Source organism: Ornithorhynchus anatinus, chromosome 6, assembly GCF_004115215.2.
Source record: "Ornithorhynchus anatinus isolate Pmale09 chromosome 6, mOrnAna1.pri.v4, whole genome shotgun sequence".
Taxonomy (NCBI): domain Eukaryota; kingdom Metazoa; phylum Chordata; class Mammalia; order Monotremata; family Ornithorhynchidae; genus Ornithorhynchus; species Ornithorhynchus anatinus.
Genome location: NC_041733.1, coordinates 47,387,385 through 47,404,119, shown reverse-complemented (window position 1 = coordinate 47,404,119; position 16,735 = coordinate 47,387,385). Strand labels below are relative to the sequence as shown.

The 16,735-nt window shown below is 61.0% G+C and overlaps 2 protein-coding genes across 2 annotated transcripts in view; one reads left to right on the top strand and one right to left on the bottom strand.

Annotated features, from left to right (window-relative positions):
• The first annotated feature begins 3,857 nt into the window (after positions 1-3,857).
• On the top strand, positions 3,858-9,889 carry RBMX2 (RNA binding motif protein X-linked 2). Its single transcript, XM_029067951.2, has 6 exons — positions 3,858-3,893; positions 4,849-4,964; positions 6,561-6,612; positions 7,356-7,485; positions 8,671-8,866; positions 9,469-9,889. Exons 1-6 carry the CDS (start codon positions 3,889-3,891, stop codon positions 9,855-9,857), a joined length of 888 nt encoding a protein of 295 aa, XP_028923784.1. The 5' UTR covers positions 3,858-3,888; the 3' UTR covers positions 9,858-9,889.
• A 2,485-nt stretch (positions 9,890-12,374) lies between these two features.
• The window catches only part of FSIP2 (fibrous sheath interacting protein 2), a 50,184-nt gene continuing 45,823 nt past the window's right edge, over positions 12,375-16,735 (bottom strand). Inside the window, exons 22-25 of the mRNA XM_039912322.1 lie at positions 16,529-16,575; positions 15,264-15,301; positions 14,077-14,134; positions 12,375-12,575 (exon numbers count right to left, since the gene is read on the bottom strand). Of these exons, the coding sequence (XP_039768256.1) occupies positions 12,463-12,575; positions 14,077-14,134; positions 15,264-15,301; positions 16,529-16,575 (256 nt within the window). The 3' untranslated portion in view covers positions 12,375-12,462. The remainder of the gene's footprint in view (positions 12,576-14,076; positions 14,135-15,263; positions 15,302-16,528; positions 16,576-16,735) is intronic.

Here is a 16,735-nt window from a genome sequence, read left to right as displayed (position 1 = left end):
AGAGCGGACAAGTGACAGAGGCGGGATTGGAACCCAGCTCCTCTGACGCCCGGGCCCGGGCTCTAACCACTAGACCACGCCTGCTTCCCTGCAGACCAGAGTCGTCAAAAGGGAGATTATTACCATGTTAGTAGGCGGGTATTTGAGGGACTAAAAAGGCCACTTTCTGACAGCGAGGCAATTTTATTTAGAACGCAGGTCAGGGTTCCCCTGTACATTTTCAATCTTGAAAATATATTTGTTGGCCTCATTTAAGAAGCAGCGCGGTTCAGTGGCAAGAGCCCGGGCTTCGGAGTCAGAGGTCATGGGTTCGAATCCCGTATCCGCCACTTGTCAGCTGTGTGACTGTGGGCAAGTCACTAAACTTCTCTGTGCCTCAGTTCCTTCATCTGTACAATGGGGATTAACTGTGAGCCTCACGTGGGACAACCCGATGACCCTGTATGTCCCCCAGCGCTTAGAACAGTGCTCGGCACACAGTAAGCGCTTAACAAATACCAACATTATTATTATCATCATTAATAAAAATCGGTGCACCTTCGACTTTTAACTACGTTTTCATGATGGTGACCTGTGTTGATCTGCTTTAACATATGGAAATCAAAGGCCTTCGGTAAAAATAATGAGGGTGTTTGTTAAGTGCTTACTACCTGCAGGGACTGTATTAAGCGCTACGTACCGTACTAAGCGGTGGACATTCGCAGTCACTTCTCGGTGCCTCAGTTAACCTCATCTGGAAAAGGGGGAGTGAGACTGTGAGATGTGGGGCAGGGACTGTGTATTCCCCTCTATCTACCCCAGTGCTTAGAACAGTGCTTGGCACATAATAATGCGCAACACTTATCATGTGGCCTAGTGGAAGCAGCATGGCTCAGTGGAAAGAGCCCGGGCTTGGGAGTCAGAGGTCATGAGTTCGAATCCCTCCTCTGCCACTTAGCTGTGGGACTGTGGGCAAGTCACTTCTCTGTGCCTCAGTTCCCTCATCTGTCAAATGGGGTTGAAGACTGTGAGCCTCACGTGGGTCACCCTGTATCTACCCCAGCGCTCAGAACAGTGCTCTGCACATAGTAAGCGCTTAACGAATACCAACATTATTATTAGAGCCGGGCCTGGAAGCCGGAGGACCTGGGTTCTCATCCCGGTTCCTCCTCTCGTCTGCTTGGGCGAGTCACTTCACTTCTCTGTACCTCGGTTTCCTCATGTGGAAAATGGGGATTAAGACTGTGCGCCCCATGTGGGACAGGGACTGTCCAGCGCTTAGAACAGTGCTCAGCACACAGTAAGCGCTTAACGAATACCAACATTTTTAATTAGTAGTAATTATTATTTTCTACCCCAGTGCTCGGTTTCATCTGGAAAATAAAGTCCCTGAGCCCTACTGTGGGAAAGGGTCTGTGTCTGACTTTATCAGCTTATATCTACCCCAGCGCTTAGTACAGTGCCCGGCACATAGCGCTTGACAAATACCACTATTCTTCTTCTTATTGAAAAATAGTAATTGTACTTCCCAAGCGCTTAGGACAGTGCTCGGCACACAGTAAGCGCTCAATAAATACGATGGAGTGAATGACTGACTTATGCTAATGATGTTGATTGTTAAGCGCTTACTATGTGCCAAGCGCTGTCGGAAAGCGAGTGATTAAAGACAAGAAGGAGTGAAAACCTGACTGAGCGTGAACTCGTGGCGAGGGAGGGGAACGTGCCGACCAACTCTGTAATAGTGTCCTCTCGCTCAATAATAATAATGTCGGTATTGGTTAAGCGCTTACCATGTGCAGAGCACTGTTCTAAGCTCTGGGGGAGATACAGGGTCATCAGGTTGTCCCACGTGGGGCTCACAGTCTTCATCCCCATTTTACAGATGAGGGAACTGAGGCCCAGAGAAGTGAAGTGACTCGCCCGAAGTCACACAGCTGACAGGTGGCAGAGCTGGGATTCACACCCATGATCTCTGACTCCCAAGCCCGGGCTCTTTCCACTGAGCCACGCTGCTTCTCATAATAATGTTGGTATTGGTTAAGCGCTTACTATGTGCAGAGCACTGTTCTAAGCGCTGGAGAAGCAGCGTGGCTGAAAGAGCCCGGGCTTGGGAGTCAGAGGTCATGGGTTCGAATTCCGGCTCTGCCGCTTGTCAGCCGGGTGACTGTGGGCAAGTCACTTCACTGCTCTGGGCCTCAGTTCCCTCATCTGTAAAATGGGGATTAACAGTGAGCCTCACGTGGGACAACCTGATGACCCTGTAACTACCTCAGAGCTCAGAACAGTGCTCGGCACATAGTAAGCGCTTAACAAATACCGACATTATTACTACAGAGTCATCAGGTTGTCCCACGTGAGGCTCACAGTCTTCATCCCCATTTTCCAGATGAGGGAACTGAGGCCCAGAGAAGTGAAGTGACTTGTCCAAAGTCACACAGTTGACAAGTGGCAGAGTGGGGATTCGAACCCATGACCTCTGACTCCCCAACCCGGGCTCTTTCCACTGAGCCGCGCTGCTTCTCCTCAGTAATAACGTTGGCATTTGTTAAGCGCTGACTATGTGCAGAGCACTGTCCTAGGCGCTGCGGGAGAGACACGTGAGGCCCACAGTCTTCATCCCCATTTTCCAGATGAGGTCACTGAGGCCCAGAGAAGTAAAGTGGCTTGCCCACAGTCATATAGCTAAGTGGCAGAGTGGGGATTCGAACCCATGACCTCTGACTCCCCAGCCCGGGCTCTTTCCACTGAGCCGCGCTGCTTCTCCTCAATAATAATGCTGGTATTTGTTAAGCGCTGACTAGGTGCAGAGCACTGTCCTAAGCGCTGGGGGAGAGACACGTGAGGCCCACAGTCTTCATCCCCATTTTGCAGATGAGGTCACAGAGGCCCAGAGAAGCGACTCGCCCACAGCCCCCCAGCTGACAAGGGGCAGAGGCGGGATTCGAACCCACGCCCTCTGACTCCCCAGCCCGGGCTCTTGCCACCGGGATTGGCCGGCGGGTTTGCCGCAGCGCTCAGAACAGTGCTTGGCCCTCGGTAGGGGCTCGACAGGTCCCAAGGCGGTGTGCCAAGGGTTTACGCGGTGCTAAACCTAATAATAATAATAATGTTGGTATTTGTTAAGCGCTTACTATGTGCAGAGCACTGTTCTAAGCGCTGGGGGAGACACGGGGGAATCAGGTTGTCCCACGTGGGGCTCACTGCTAAACCCTAGGGTGGAGCCGAGACTCTTGGTTTCAAGAGCCTTAACAAGGGGCACCGTTTTCAACGTTTAGAAGAGGGCTTGGCACGCGACAGGCGTTTATCACATCCCGCCTTTATGATCGCTTAAGCCTAACGTGCTGCGGAAGGTCCTTAGGGCCTCAGGCCCCGCCCCGGATGACGTCACCCTAGCCCCGCCCCCCCGTGGCGGCGGGCGGGTGTCAACCCGGCGCAGGCGCGGTAGCCGCCCTGAGCGCGCCCTCAAGCCGCGCAGGCGCAGTAGGTCTCCGGCTGAGGCCCCTCCGCCCCGTGTCGGCGGTCTGCGGCGGTCCGGCGCAGGCGCGGTAGCCGCCCTGAGCGCGCCCTCAAGCCGCGCAGGCGCAGTAGGTCTCCGGCTGAGGCCCCCTCCCCCCGCCCACCCCCGTGTAGGCGGGCGGGTGTGGGTCCGCGCAGGCGCCGCAGCCGCCCTGAGCGCGCCCTCAAGCCGCGCAGGCGCAGTAGGAGGTCTCCGGCTGAGGCCCCGCCCCCGGGCCGGCGACGTCACTCGAGCCCCGCCCCCCCGTGTCGGCGGTCTGGTGTGGGTCCGCGCAGGCGCAGCAGCCGTCCTGAGCGCCTCTTCAAGCCGCGCAGGCGCAGTGGGAGGCCTCCGGCTTTGTGTTCCCCCCCCCCCCCCCCCGACCCCCGGCCGGCCCCACGCCGCTCGTCGGGATGAAGTAAATCACGGAGGGCGGCGGGAGGCGGCGGCGGCGGGGGGGGGAGGGCGAGAGGGAGGGGGAGGGAAGCGGCTTGCGGGCCTTAGCGGGCCGAGCCGCTCACACACATCTCCTCCTCTCCCTCCCTCCCTCCCAACCTTCTTTTCCCTCCTCCTTTCCTTTCCTCCCTTCCCCTCCTCTCCCTCCTTCTCTCCTGCTTCCTTCCTTGCCTGTCCCCCTTACCTTCCTATCCTACCTTCTTCTTTCCTTCCTTCCTTGTCCCCCTTACCATCTTTTCCCTCCTCCTTTCCCTGACTCCTTTACCTTCCTCTCCGTCCTTCCCATCCTTCTTTCCCCCCCTTTTTCCTTTCCCTCCTCCTCCTTTCCTTCCCTGCCTCCCTTCCCTTCCTTCTCTGTCTCCCTTACCGTCCTTTCCCTCCTTCTTCCTTCCTTCGCTGGCTCCTTTACCTTCCTTTCCCTGCTGCTTCCTTCCTCCCCGTCCCCTTTACCTTCCTTTCCCTCCTTCCCACCCTTCTTTCTTTCCCTCCTCCTTCCTTCCTTATCCCCCTTACCTTCCTTTCCCTCCTTCCCCTCCTTCCTTTCCCTCTTCCTTCCCTATCTCCCTTACCTTCCATTCCCTCCTTCCCACCCTTTCCCCTCCTTCCTTTCCCTCCTCCTTCCTTCCTTATCCCCCTTACCTTCCTTTCCCTCCTTCCCACCCTTCTTTCCCCTCCTTCCTTTCCCTCTTCCTTCCTTCCCTGTCTCCCTTACCTTCCTTTCCCTCCCTTCGCACCCTTCTTTCCCCTCCTTCTTCCTTCCCCTTCTTCCTTCCCCTCCTTCCTTCCTTCCTTCCTTCCTTCCTTCCTTCCTTCCTTCCTTCCTTCCTTCCTTCCTTCCTTCCTTCCTTCCTTCCTTCCTTCCTTCCTTCCTTCCTTCCCCCTCTCCCTTTCCCTCCCCGCCTTCTCCGTGTCCGCAGCCCCCTGACCAAGGTGAAGCTGATCAATGAGCTGAACGAGCGGGAGGCGACCCTCGGCGTGGCCGAGTCGGTGTCCTGGCACTCGGAGTACCGCCACAGCGCCTGGATCTTCCTCGGTGACCACCCCCTCGCCCCCGACCTCTCACCCCTCACCACCCCGCTTTTCCTCCTTGCTGGGGGAACGAACCTGCCAACTCCCCAGTCAGCGGTCGTGGGTTCTAATCCCACCCCTGCCCCATCTTTGCTGGAGGACCTTGAGCCATTCATTTCCCCACCACCCTGACTTGCTCCCTTTACTCAGCCCCCTGTCGCAGCCCCACACCACTTATGTCCATAGCTGTCATTTAATCATCATCATCATCGTCGGAGTATCAAGCGCTTACTGTGTGTCGGGCACTGTACTAAGCGCTGGGATGGATAATAATGATAATGATGATATTGGTTGAGCGCTTACTATGTGCCGAGCACTGGGCTAGATGCCAGGCGATCAGGTTGTCCCACTGGGGGCTCCCCATTTGACAGATGAAGGAACTGAGGCCCAGAGAAGGGAAGTGACTTGCCCACGGTCACATAGCCAAGTGGCGGAACCAGGATTAGAACCCACAGCCTCTGACTGCCAAACCCGGGCTCCTTCCACAAAACCACGCTGCTTCTCTCATCCGAGCAGCTTTGGATCAAGATCGGATCCAAGCCGATCGGGCTGGACCCGGTCCCCGTGGGGCTCCCGGGCTCCATCCCCCTTTTCCAGATGAGGGAACTGAGGCCCCGAGAAGTGAAGTGACTTGCCCGGGGTCACACGGCCGACCCAAGCAGGTGGGATTAGAACCCGTGACCCTCTGACTCCGAAGCCCAAGCTCCGTCCACTCTGCCCTGCCTATTTATTTCTATTCACGTCTCTCCCTCCAGACCGTCGGCTCTCCGTGAGCAGGGAATGTGTCTATTTATTGATCTACTGGACTCTCCCAAGTGCTCTGCACATAGTGAGCGCTCGATACACACAGCTGAACTTCGCTTCTCTGGGCCTCAGTTCCCTCAGCTGCAAAATGGGGATTCGATAATAATAATAATAATAATGTCGGTATTTGTTAAGCGCTTACTATGTGCCGAGCACCGTTCTAAGCGCTGGGGTAGACACAGGGGAATCAGGTCGTCCCACGTGGGGCTCACGGTCTTAATCCCCATTTTACAGATGAGGGAACTGAGGCACAGAGAAGTTAAGTGACTTGCCCCCAGTCACACAGCTGACAGGTGGCAGAGCTGGGATTCGAACTCACGAGCCCTGACTCCAAAGCCCGTGCTCTTTCCATTGAGCCACGCTGCTTCTCAACCCGTTCTCGATCCCCGTTCTCCCTCCTACTTGGACTGCCGGCCCCGTGGGGGACCTGATTGACCCCCGTGCTAGGCTCAGAGTAGACACTTAACCAATACCAGTTATTTTTTTATGACCGTCATGCCCTCCCAAACGCTTAGCACAGTGCTGCGCACCCCGTGACCGCTCGGCGGTCACGTGCTCTCGGATTCGCTCCCTCCCCCCTCCCGAATTTCTCCATAATTAGCCCTAATTTCCATCAAAGTCTGTCTCCCCGCCGCCCCGTCAGCGCGTCGCGGGCCGGGACCGTGTCTGCCGGCTCCGTACCCGCGGGCTCCGGTCCAGTGCTCTGCACAGAGTGGAGTGCTCAATAAATACGATTGATTTGTTGGATCGGTCTTAGGAGGGCTGCCCTATGAGCTGACCGAAGGCGACGTCCTGTGTGTGTTCTCGCAGTAAGTGCGGGCCCAGGGCCGGGGGGCTGGGGGTCCGGGTGGGTGTTTGCGTGAGCCTTGTGGAGTGCTCGAGGCTGGGGAAGGGTGAGGTGGAGGGTGGTTGATTCTCAAATCTAATAACAATAGTATTCGTCGAGCGCCTACTATGTGCCGGGCACTGTTCTAAGCGCTGGGGTGGATACGGGGTCATCAGGGTGTCCCACGTGGGGCTCGCAGGCCTCATCCCCATTTGGCACACGACGAAACCGAGGCCCGGAGAAGTGAAGTGACTTGCCCACGGTCACACAGCTGACAGGTGGCAGGAGTAGAATTAGAACCCACGCCCTCTGACTCCCGAGCCCGGGCTCTTTCCTCTCGGCCGCACCGAATCTCCGGCCGTCATTCGGTCGTATTTATTGAGCGCTTACCACGCGCAGAGCGCTGTCCGAAGTAACTGCGGGCCAAAGGCGTCGCCCCCCACGAGTCAATTCTTCAGGGAACGCGTTCGTTCATTGGGTCGTATTTATTGAGCGCTTACCTTGGGCGGGGCACTGTACTGAGCGCTTGGGAAAATGCAACAATAAACGGCGACATTCCCCACCCAAGCTCGGGGGGGGCGGGCAGGGAAGGCGTCTCCCAACGCCGTCCTACTGCCCTCTCCCAATCCGCCCGCCCGCTGTGAGCGCCCCATAAATACCACCGGCTCTATAGATACGACCGTCCGTCTCCGATATATATATATTTTTTTTTTTTCGGAACGACAGGTACGGGGAGATCGTCAACATCAATCTCGTGCGGGACAAGAAGACGGGGAAGTCGAAAGGCTTCGGCTTTCTGTGCTACGAAGATCAGCGAAGCACCATCCTTGCCGTGGACAACTTTAACGGGATCAAGGTGAGCGCGGGCGCTGCCGTCTCCCTTTTCCCTGTCCGCTCCGCCTCCCCTTTCTCCCGATCCCGGCTCGGCCGCCCGTGGCTTCCCCGGGCCTCCGTCTCCTCCTCCGCGGAGGAGTCCTCAGACGGTGAGCTCCGCGTCGGGGCAGGGACCGTCTCTCACCTCATCTCTCTGTGCCCTTGGACGAGTCGCCTCACTTCTCCGGGCCTCAGTTCCCTCATCTGGAAACTGGGGGTGAAGACCGTGAGCCCCACGTGGGTCAGGGACCCTGTCCCACCTGATGGAGCTTGGATCTACCCCCGCGTTTGGAGCAGCGTGTGGGGCCTGGGGGGGTCGCGCTCGGCCTCGGGCTTCCACCAGGGTTAGGAGAGACGGGAGATGAGGGCCGGGGTGGGGGCGACTACTTACTTCCGTTCGTACCCGACCACCGCGACCGGCCTGTCCCACGCTTTTATCTGAAGCTTTCTCCCGAGGACAGTGTAAGCGCTGGCTCCGGGCCAGGCACCGTACTAAGCGCCGGGGCGGATAGAGGCTAAATCGGGGTCGGACCCGGGTCCCTCCGACTCCCAGGCCCGGGCTCTACCCCCTCGGCCGCGCTGCTCCTCTAGCCCTACTAAAGTCACGACTCCTCCGGGAAGCTTTCCTCGAGGAACCCGTCCTCACCCGATCGGGAGCGCTTCTGTCCAAACTTTTATATTGTTGCCCCTTCCCCCTCAGGTAACTGACCTTATCGTCCCCCTCCCCGGCCACGCTGTAAGGGATGAGGTCTTGGGGTCAGGCATCGCCTCTGCTAACTCCGTTCTATCCTTCTCTCCCGAGCGCTCGGTACAGCGCCCCGCAGCCGGCCCCTCGCCGTGTGCGGAGCACCGTACTGAGCGCTTAACTGATCGTGAGGCCCCGAGGAACGGGGTGTGATGCCCGTCCGTGTACCCTCTTGCAGCGTTTAGTACAGTCCCGCCACCCCACCCCCAGACCGTCAGCCGACCGGGGGCGGGGAACCCGCCCACCGGCTCTGTCGCGCCGTCCTCTCCCTAGCGCTCAGTCCGGTGCTCCGCACGCAGCAGAAGTGCTCAGTAACCCCACCGACAGCTCCGCCCCCGATAAGCACGACGTACATTCCGTTGTCCCTAGCGGGGCTTCAGTAAATACCCTCGGTCGGCGCCGTCTTCCCCTCCGTCCGTCCAGATCAAGGGGAGGACCATTCGCGTGGACCACGTGGCCAACTATCGGCCCCCGAAGGACTCCGAAGACGTCGACGACGCGACCAAGGCCCTCCGCGAGCGAGGCTGCGGGGCCAAGACGCCTCCGCCCGGTTCTTCTTCGGACTCCTCGGGGGAGGGCGGGGAGGGGGCCGAGACGCCGCCCCGGAAGCGGAAGAAAGGTGAGGCCCGTGGAGGGCGCTGAGTTCGGGGGGCCCGACGACTCGGGGGGGATTTCGAGCGTAGCCCCGGGGGCCGTTCGGCAGCCGATTTTTGGCCCCTCGGGGACGTGGGTCTGTCCCCGGAGGCGGTTCCTCCGCGGGGAGGCTCCGCCCGGGAGGCCGGAAATCAGAAACTCTTCCGTCCCCATTCCCTGGAGACTCGGGGACCTCTTTCCCCTTGGCCTGAACTCCCGCTTCCTAGGAATATAGTGATAATTAGCACGCCCGACGCCGTACTGAGCGCCGGGGCAGATACAAGTTGAGCAGGCCCCATGTGGGCAGAGGGAGGACGGGGATTGAATCCCCGTTCTCCAGAAGAGGGGACCCGAGAGAAGCGAAGCGACTCGCCCGGGTCACCCGGCAGACGAGGGGCGGAGCCCGGGGTTAGAACCCAGGTCCCCTGACTCCCGGGCCCGGGGCTCTACCCACCAGGCCCTGCCTCATCGCGCACCCCGCCTTCTCCGCCCTGAGGGGAGAGGAAGACCACTTGGGGGAGCGGGGAGGGAGCGGAATTCTCCGTGGGGCCGGTGTCCCCCGCGGCCGACCCGGGGTCTCCCTTGCAGCCCCCAAAGAGAAGAAGAAGAAGAAGAAGGACAGGGAGAAGAGGGTGAAGCGGGAGACCCCCGGGACGTCCGCGGAGGACCCGGCGCCTCCCCCGGCGGCCCTCGCCCCCCGGGCCCGCATCAAGGAGGAGAAGGAAGACCCCGGCTACGACAGATACGCCCGCGTGGGCGTCCAGGCGGGGGCCCGGGAAGGCCGCGGGCCCGACCCTGGCCGGGCCAAGGCGGAGCCCCGCGGCCGGGGGGAGGCGGACAGGGGGCCCAGCGCCGACGGGCGGAAGGAGAGACCCCCGGCCGACTCCCGCAAGGGGGAGAGGCGGGAGGGGAAGGGCGGGAGCCGGGACCCTCGGCCCGAGCGCTGGGAAAAGCGCCCGGAGCCGGGCCCCGAATAAAACTTCCGGACTTGGTCCGCGCCCCGGCCGTGGCCACGGAGATTTCTTTCGTCGCGCATCTCGGGGTGGGGGCAGATCGGGGAAAGAGGTCGCCCGGGGTGGCGGGAGGGCTTCTACGATGATGATGATGATGATGATGATGGTATCGGTTAAGCTCTTACTACGCGCCAAGCACCGGGGTAGATATAAGGTCATCAGGTTGTCCCGCACGGGCACCTTCTCGATCCCCATTTTCCAGATGAGGTCACTGAGGCCCAGTGAAGCGACTCACCCAAAATCACCCAGCCGATAAGGGGCGGAGCCGGGATTAGAACCCACCACCTCGGACTCCTCAACCCGGGCTCCTTCCATAAGGCCACGCTGCTTTTCCGAAATGCCGGGCCCGGGACGGTCGGGAAGGCCGGGGGGGGGCGGTCCCAGGGGCGCCCGGCAAGGGAGGGCGGAAGGTGACCAAACCCCCTCCCGGGAAAAGTCGGAAAAAGGGGGACTCCCGGATTCGCCGTCTCTGGGCCGTGGGAGAGGAGGTGGAAATTGCCCCGGGGGCTGGGCCCCTTCTTCGGCTCCGCCTTGGCTGGGAAGAGGGTGTGCTAGCCAGTCGGGGAGGCAGACAAAAATTGCGTGCACGTCTACGTTCGAATCCCGGCTCTGCCACTTGGCGGCTGCGTGACTGTGGGCGAGTCACTTCCCTTCTCTGGGCCTCAGTTCCCTCATCTGTAAGATGGGGATGAAGACTGTGAGCCCCACGTGGGACAACCCCATCACCCTGTATCTCCCCCGGCGCTTAGAACGGTGCTGTGCACACAGTAAGCGCTCGACCGATGCCAACATTATCATCACGTACGCACGTCGTGTGGGCGTACGTACGTAGAGAAGTGGCTTGGCCTGGCGGAGGGAGCCCGGGCCTGGGAGGCCGAGGGACCTTGGTCTAATCCCGGCTCGGCCACTTCCCCGCTGGGTGACCTCGGGCGGGTCACGGCCTCGCCCTGGGCCTCAGTTTCCTCACCTGGAAGATGGGGGTCTGCTACCCCATTATTATTATTATATCGGTTGAGCACTCACTCGGTGTCAGGCACCGTACTCGGCGCTGGGATAGACGCAAGGTCATCGGGTAGGACGCGGTCCCCGTCCCGCACGGGGCTCACCGTCTACCCGGGAGGGAGAACAGCCGTCTAATCCCCGTTTTACAGGCGACAGAACTGAGGCACAGGGGATTTAAGGGTCTCGCCCAAGGTTAGCCAGCGGACACGTGGCGGAGCTGGGATCGGGACCCGGGTCCTCCGGCTCCCCGGTCCGGGCTCTACCCATTAAGCCGCCCCGTTTCCCGCTCTTCTCCTTCCTACTTGGCCGGTCAAGTCCTGGGTGCGGGAAAGAGACCGCGTCCGGCCCGGGGAGGGAAGCGGGGGGGGCTGTGGGAGGTTATCGAGGTGCCGGTGGGCTGCGTCCCGAACGGAAGCCCATCCGGACGGGAGAGGCTGGACTCGCTGGGAGATGGCGAGAGCTTCCGTTATCATTACGGCCTCTGTCAAGCTCTGACTGTGGGCTAAGCACTGTTCTAAGCGCTGGGCTCCCCGTGGGCAGGGAACGGGTCTGTGGTACTGTTGGATGGGTCTCTCCCAAGCGCTCAGTACAGTGCTCGGTACACGGTGAGCGCTCAAAAATACGACCGAATGAACGACACGTTAATCACAGTCTAAATAAAGAGGAGGGAGGACCGGGGACTAAATCCCCGTTTTCCGGATGAGGAAACTGAAGCCCAGGGAAGTGAAGGGACTTACCCTAGGTCACCCGGCAGGCTAGCGGTGGAGTCGGCATTCGAACCCGGCTCCTCCGGCTCCCCCCTCCGTAGGCTGCGCCGCTTGAAGCGGGGCGGCGACCGGCAGGGCCGGAGAGGGGAGGGCAGAACTAGAAACAGACCGGACCGGTGGGGTCGAGGAGCCCCGTCTCTATCTGTTCCTGAATTGGACTTTCCCAAGCGCTCAGTACGGTGCTCTGCGCACCGTAAGCGCTCAGTAAATCCGACGGTGAACGGACGAGGGAGGGGGGTTGAAGAGAGAAGCGGCGCAGCCAAGGCTAGAGCCCGGGCCTGGGAGCCAGAAGGACCCGGCTTCTAATCCCAGCTCCGCCACTTGTCTGCTGTGTGACCTCGGGCGAGTCACTTCACTTCTCTCTGCCTCAGTGACCTCGTCTGTATAGTGGGGGTTGAGACCGTGAGCCCCACGTGGGACAGGGACTGTGTCCAACCCAGTCGCCTGTCCAACCCAGTGCCGGGTACAGTGCCCGGCACGCAGCAAGCGCTTAAGAGATATCACGGGTATTGCCGTTATTGACATAAAGGGGAGCGGACGGGTGGGTCGTTTCCCCGCGGCTGAACCCGACCCGATTTGCTCGTAACCGCCCCGGCGCTTAGGACGGTGCCCGGCCCACGGCTCTCAACGGACACCGGCACCGTCCCGACGGGCTTCCGACGCTCCGTGGCTCCTCGTACCCGTCTGGGACGGGGGAAAGAAAAAAGATCCGCCACGACCCGCCGTTTCCAACGACCCCCCCGCCCCCGGGGGGATTTAATGTTCTCGAGGGGGCGGCCGGGCCCCGGGACGGGGCGATTTCAGGGGGGGCCGGGGGGGCCGGCGGAGGTCCGAGAGAAGACTCTGGAGAGCGCGGAGGACACCTTCTCCAAAACGTTGATCTGGCGCTTGGACACGTTGCCTTCGACTGTGCCTGGGCCCGAGGAGAAAGGGTGGGAGGGGGGCGGTTAGGGGAGTCCGGCTTCCCCCCCCGGGAAATCGCGCCGTCGGGGCGCGGCCCGTCCCCCCGAGAGGACTCGGGGTGACGGCCGGGCCCTGACCACCCGGCGCTCCTCCCTCGGGGCGGCCCATTTCGGGGGGTTCGGGCCCGGCCCCTCTCCCTCTCGCCCCGGCCTCCTCCGGGGCCGTAGAAAACCCAACCGGTCATCCCACTTGGGACTAAGGAGGTCGCGGGCAGGGAACGTGTCTGCACACCTCCCGTTCTCTCTTCGGTCCACCCGTGGTACCGTCTTTTGACTGCACTCCGTTCCCCGAGGGCTCAGTACAGTGCTCCGCACACGGTGAGCGCTCAGTAAATGAGACGGAATGAATCGACCGTGTGCAATCGACCGTGAATTGAGCGCCGAGGACGACACGCACGCGCCCCGCGCGTAGCGAGCGGCGTGGCTCAGTGGACAGAGGCCGGACCCGGCACCTGATCCCACGTGCCCGCCGTGTGACCTTAGGCGTGTCGTCGCTTCACGTCTCCGGGCCTCAGTTCCCTCATCCGAAAAGGGGGATGAAGGCTGGGAGCCCCGCGTGGGACGGGGACCGCGTCCAACCCGATGAACTCGGATCAGACCCGGCGCTTAGGACGGCGCTTGGCACGTAGTAAGCCCTTAACGAGTACCATCCAACTAGGAAGCGCTCAATAAATACCGGGCGGCGACCGACGACGTAACGGAGGTCAAAGACACGTTCCCCGCCCTCAACGAGCCTACGGTCTAGAGGGCGAGAAGATCTATAAATAGAAATAAATGGCTGACAGGCCTGTTGGGGAGTGCCGCGGGGCTGAGGGGGGGGTTCTGCCAAGGGAGCAAATTCAAGCGCCCGACCTCCCGCGAGCGCTTAATACGGCGCCCTGCCCACGGCAAGCGCTCGATGAACGCGGTCGATGCGTCGATCGAAGGGGCGCTTCCACTTGACCCGCCCACTCTCCTCCTGCCCTTCACGGGCTCGGTGGCGGCGGGGAGGGGGCCCGCTCCGCTCTACTCCTGGCCGGGTGGGTGCGGGGGTCCGCGGGGGGGTCCGCCTGATCTCTCGGGGCCCGAGGTGGCCATTTTGAAACTCCCCAAACCCTTCGGGGTGGCGGTGAAGCGCTTCCTCCGCGCCGGGCGCCGTGCTGAGCGCCGGGGTGGGTCCGAGCAAATCGGGTCGGACCCAGTCCCCGTCCCACGCGGGGCTCCCCGTCTCCATCCCCATTTTACAGATGAGGGACCTGAGGCACGGAGAAGTGATTCGCCCAGGGTCCCACAGCCGACAGGCGGCGGAGCCGGGATTAGAACCCACGACCTTCTGACTCCCAGGCCCGGGCTCTAGCCGCTACGCCAGGCTACCTGAGCCTAGGGGGTCCGTCCGTCCCCCTTCGCCCGGGGTTGGCTGGTCTTCCCAGACCCCTGGAACCCAAGCCCGGGGCGGGGAGGGGCGTCACGCACCTGACCCCGTGTCCTCCGAACCCTCCGGGGTAGGATGCCCTTCAAAGATGGTGAAGAACTGTGCCGAGACAAGGAGAGAACCGACGCGGTGAGGCTCCACCCGCCCGACGTCCGACCGAAGCGGGGGAGCCGTCCTCTGGGCGGGGGGCGGGAGGGCGCGCCCCGGTTCTCTCGGGACCCCTCGGGGCCCGGGAGAGGGGGGCGGATGGAAGCGGTCGGCGCGGGGCGGGCCCTACGCCCGGCCGAGGCGACGCGAGGCCCCGTTCCCTCCCGGGGGTCCGAGGAGAGGTGGGCGGGGGGCTCTCGTCGAGTTCCGTGACGCCGGGGGGCCGCTCACGCAAGCTCGAGGAACGGAAAAGACCCACTTGCCACCGGGGACGGCGAGTTGGGGGACGGTATTCGTTAAGCGCTTATTGTGTGTCAGGCCCCGCTCTGGGTGCCTCCCGGCTAGATCGGGTGGGACGCGGTCCCTGTCCCACGCGGGCCTCCTCGCCTTTACCCCCCATTTTACAGACGAGGTAACTGAGGCACGGAAAAGTAAAGTGATCCGCCCACGATCCCAAGGTAGACAAGTGGCGGGGGCAGGATTAGAACCCGCCGCCTCGCGACTCCCAGCCCCGCGCTCTATCCGCGCGGCCACGCCGCTTCTCTTCCACCGTGGATGCTACTTGGGGACGGGGGAGGGTCTACCGACTCTTCCTCGGCTGCGGCGTCCCCTCCAGAGCGCTTAGTACAGTGCTCCGCACCCGGTACATGCTCAGTCAACACCACGGATCGCTCTGCATGTAGTAAGCGCTGAATAAATACCACCGACGGCTCTGCACAAACTAAGCGCTCGGGAAATAACCACCGATCGTTCGCTCGGCCCCCAGTACGCGCTCAGTAGATCCAATTGCTTACTCGCTCTGCACGCCGTAAGCGCTCAACAGATACCACCGACGGCTTGACCGTGGGCGGGGAACCTGTCTACCAAGTCTTTTATACTGTCTTCTCCCACGCTTAGGCCGGCGCACACAGTGAGCGCTCAATAAATACCACCTATCGATCGACGATCCCGCGCCGGCGGGAGGAGGAGGGTCATTCTAATCCGTCGTCAGTGGGATCCAGGACAAATCCCACGGAGCCGGGGCTCCCCTCCCCCCCGGGGCCGATATCCTGACGACATTACGGATTCAGGGAATTCTTACCTCAATGCTCTCTTCCGATAATCCTGCTTCCTCGTGGTCTGAGAGGGGGGGAGGAAAGAAAAAAAAAAAATCAGGAAAGGGAATATTTCAGAAGTTCACGGTGACTTCGGGCGAGGCGGAGATCGATCAAAGGACTTGGAATAAAACTCCCTCAAAGCCTCCAAAAAAGTCTCATTTTAGAGGTGGGCCCACTGCTTCCGTTGGGGGTTGGGAAAGAGGAATCGAAACGGTGGTATTTACTCAGCGCCTAATCATTATAATAATGTTGGTATTTGGTAAGCGCTTACTACGTGCAGAGCACTGTTCTAAGCGCTGGGGGAGATAGAGAGTCATCAGGCTGTCCCGCTTGGGGCTCCCAGTCTTCATCCCCATTTTCCAGATGAGGTCACCGAGGCCCAGAGAAGTGAAGTGACTCGGCCACCGTCACCCAGCTGCCAAGTGGCAGAGCCGGGATTCGAACCCATGACCTCGGACTCCCAAGCCCGGGCTCTTGCCACTGAGCCACGCTGCTCCTCTACGGGCGCAGAGCACCGTACTGAGCGGTTGGGAGGGGCCAAGGCTCTAAACTTTAAAGACGCCGTGGGCGGGGAATGTGTCTACCGACTGCGTTACACTGTCCTCTCCCAAGTGCTTAGTAGAGAGTTCTGCACGCGCTAAGCGCTCAAGTCACTCAACTACGCTGTGCCTCAGTTTCCCTGACTGAAAAATGGGGATTCGAGCCACTCCCTCCTCGACGGTGATGCCGGGCCACGGGGGACAGGGACCGTGTCTGACCTGATTAGACGGACGTCTGCCCCGGCGCTTACGAGTCCTCTCCCGAGCACTTAAAACAGTGCTCTGCACAGAGGGAGCGCTCAATAAACAGGATGGAACGAATGGTCGAACGAGCGGTAAACGCTTGACGCACATCACGATCATCGTCGTCATTTCCCTTTTCTACTGGGACGCAATGAATACCGGTGGCCTTCCTTAAGCGCTCGCTGTGTGCCGAGCGCCGTGCCGGGCACCGGGGCTAAGCCAAGGTAACGCGGTCGGACCGCCGTCTCCGTCCCATACGAGGCTCACAGACGTGATGATTATCACAGTCGCGGAGAAGAGCCTCCCGGAGATTGCCGGGAACTCAGCCGGCGGCACGTACTGAGCGCTCGCTACGGGCCGAGCCCTGGTCCCAGGCGCTTGGGAGAGGACGACGGAACGACAGACGGACAGGTTCCCCGCCCACGCGGAGCTGCCGGTCCGACCGGGAACGAAGGAAGCCGACCAACCTCCGGAAACCGTAGCCTCAGCCTCGGGGACGTGTCCGGGAGAAGCGCTGAAAGGCAAAAGGGGACAGAAGCGTCATTCCGCTTCCCCGACGGCTCGGACGGGGGAAGAGCGATCACCGTCCACGTCGCGGACCCTCCCGTCGCGGGTCCCGCTGAGCGCAGTCGCGCAGGCCGCTGTACCGAGCAACGGGAGGAGGGCGATGGTGA

What these genes read in the sequence shown, in the direction of transcription:
- RBMX2 (XM_029067951.2), top strand. An exon ending in GTCCTGTGTGTGTTCTCGCA is followed by an intron (nt 6,613 to 7,355) that starts GTAAGTGCGGGC and finishes TCGGAACGACAG; the next exon opens with GTACGGGGAGATCGTCAACA. An exon ending in ACAACTTTAACGGGATCAAG is followed by an intron (nt 7,486 to 8,670) that starts GTGAGCGCGGGC and finishes CCGTCCGTCCAG; the next exon opens with ATCAAGGGGAGGACCATTCG.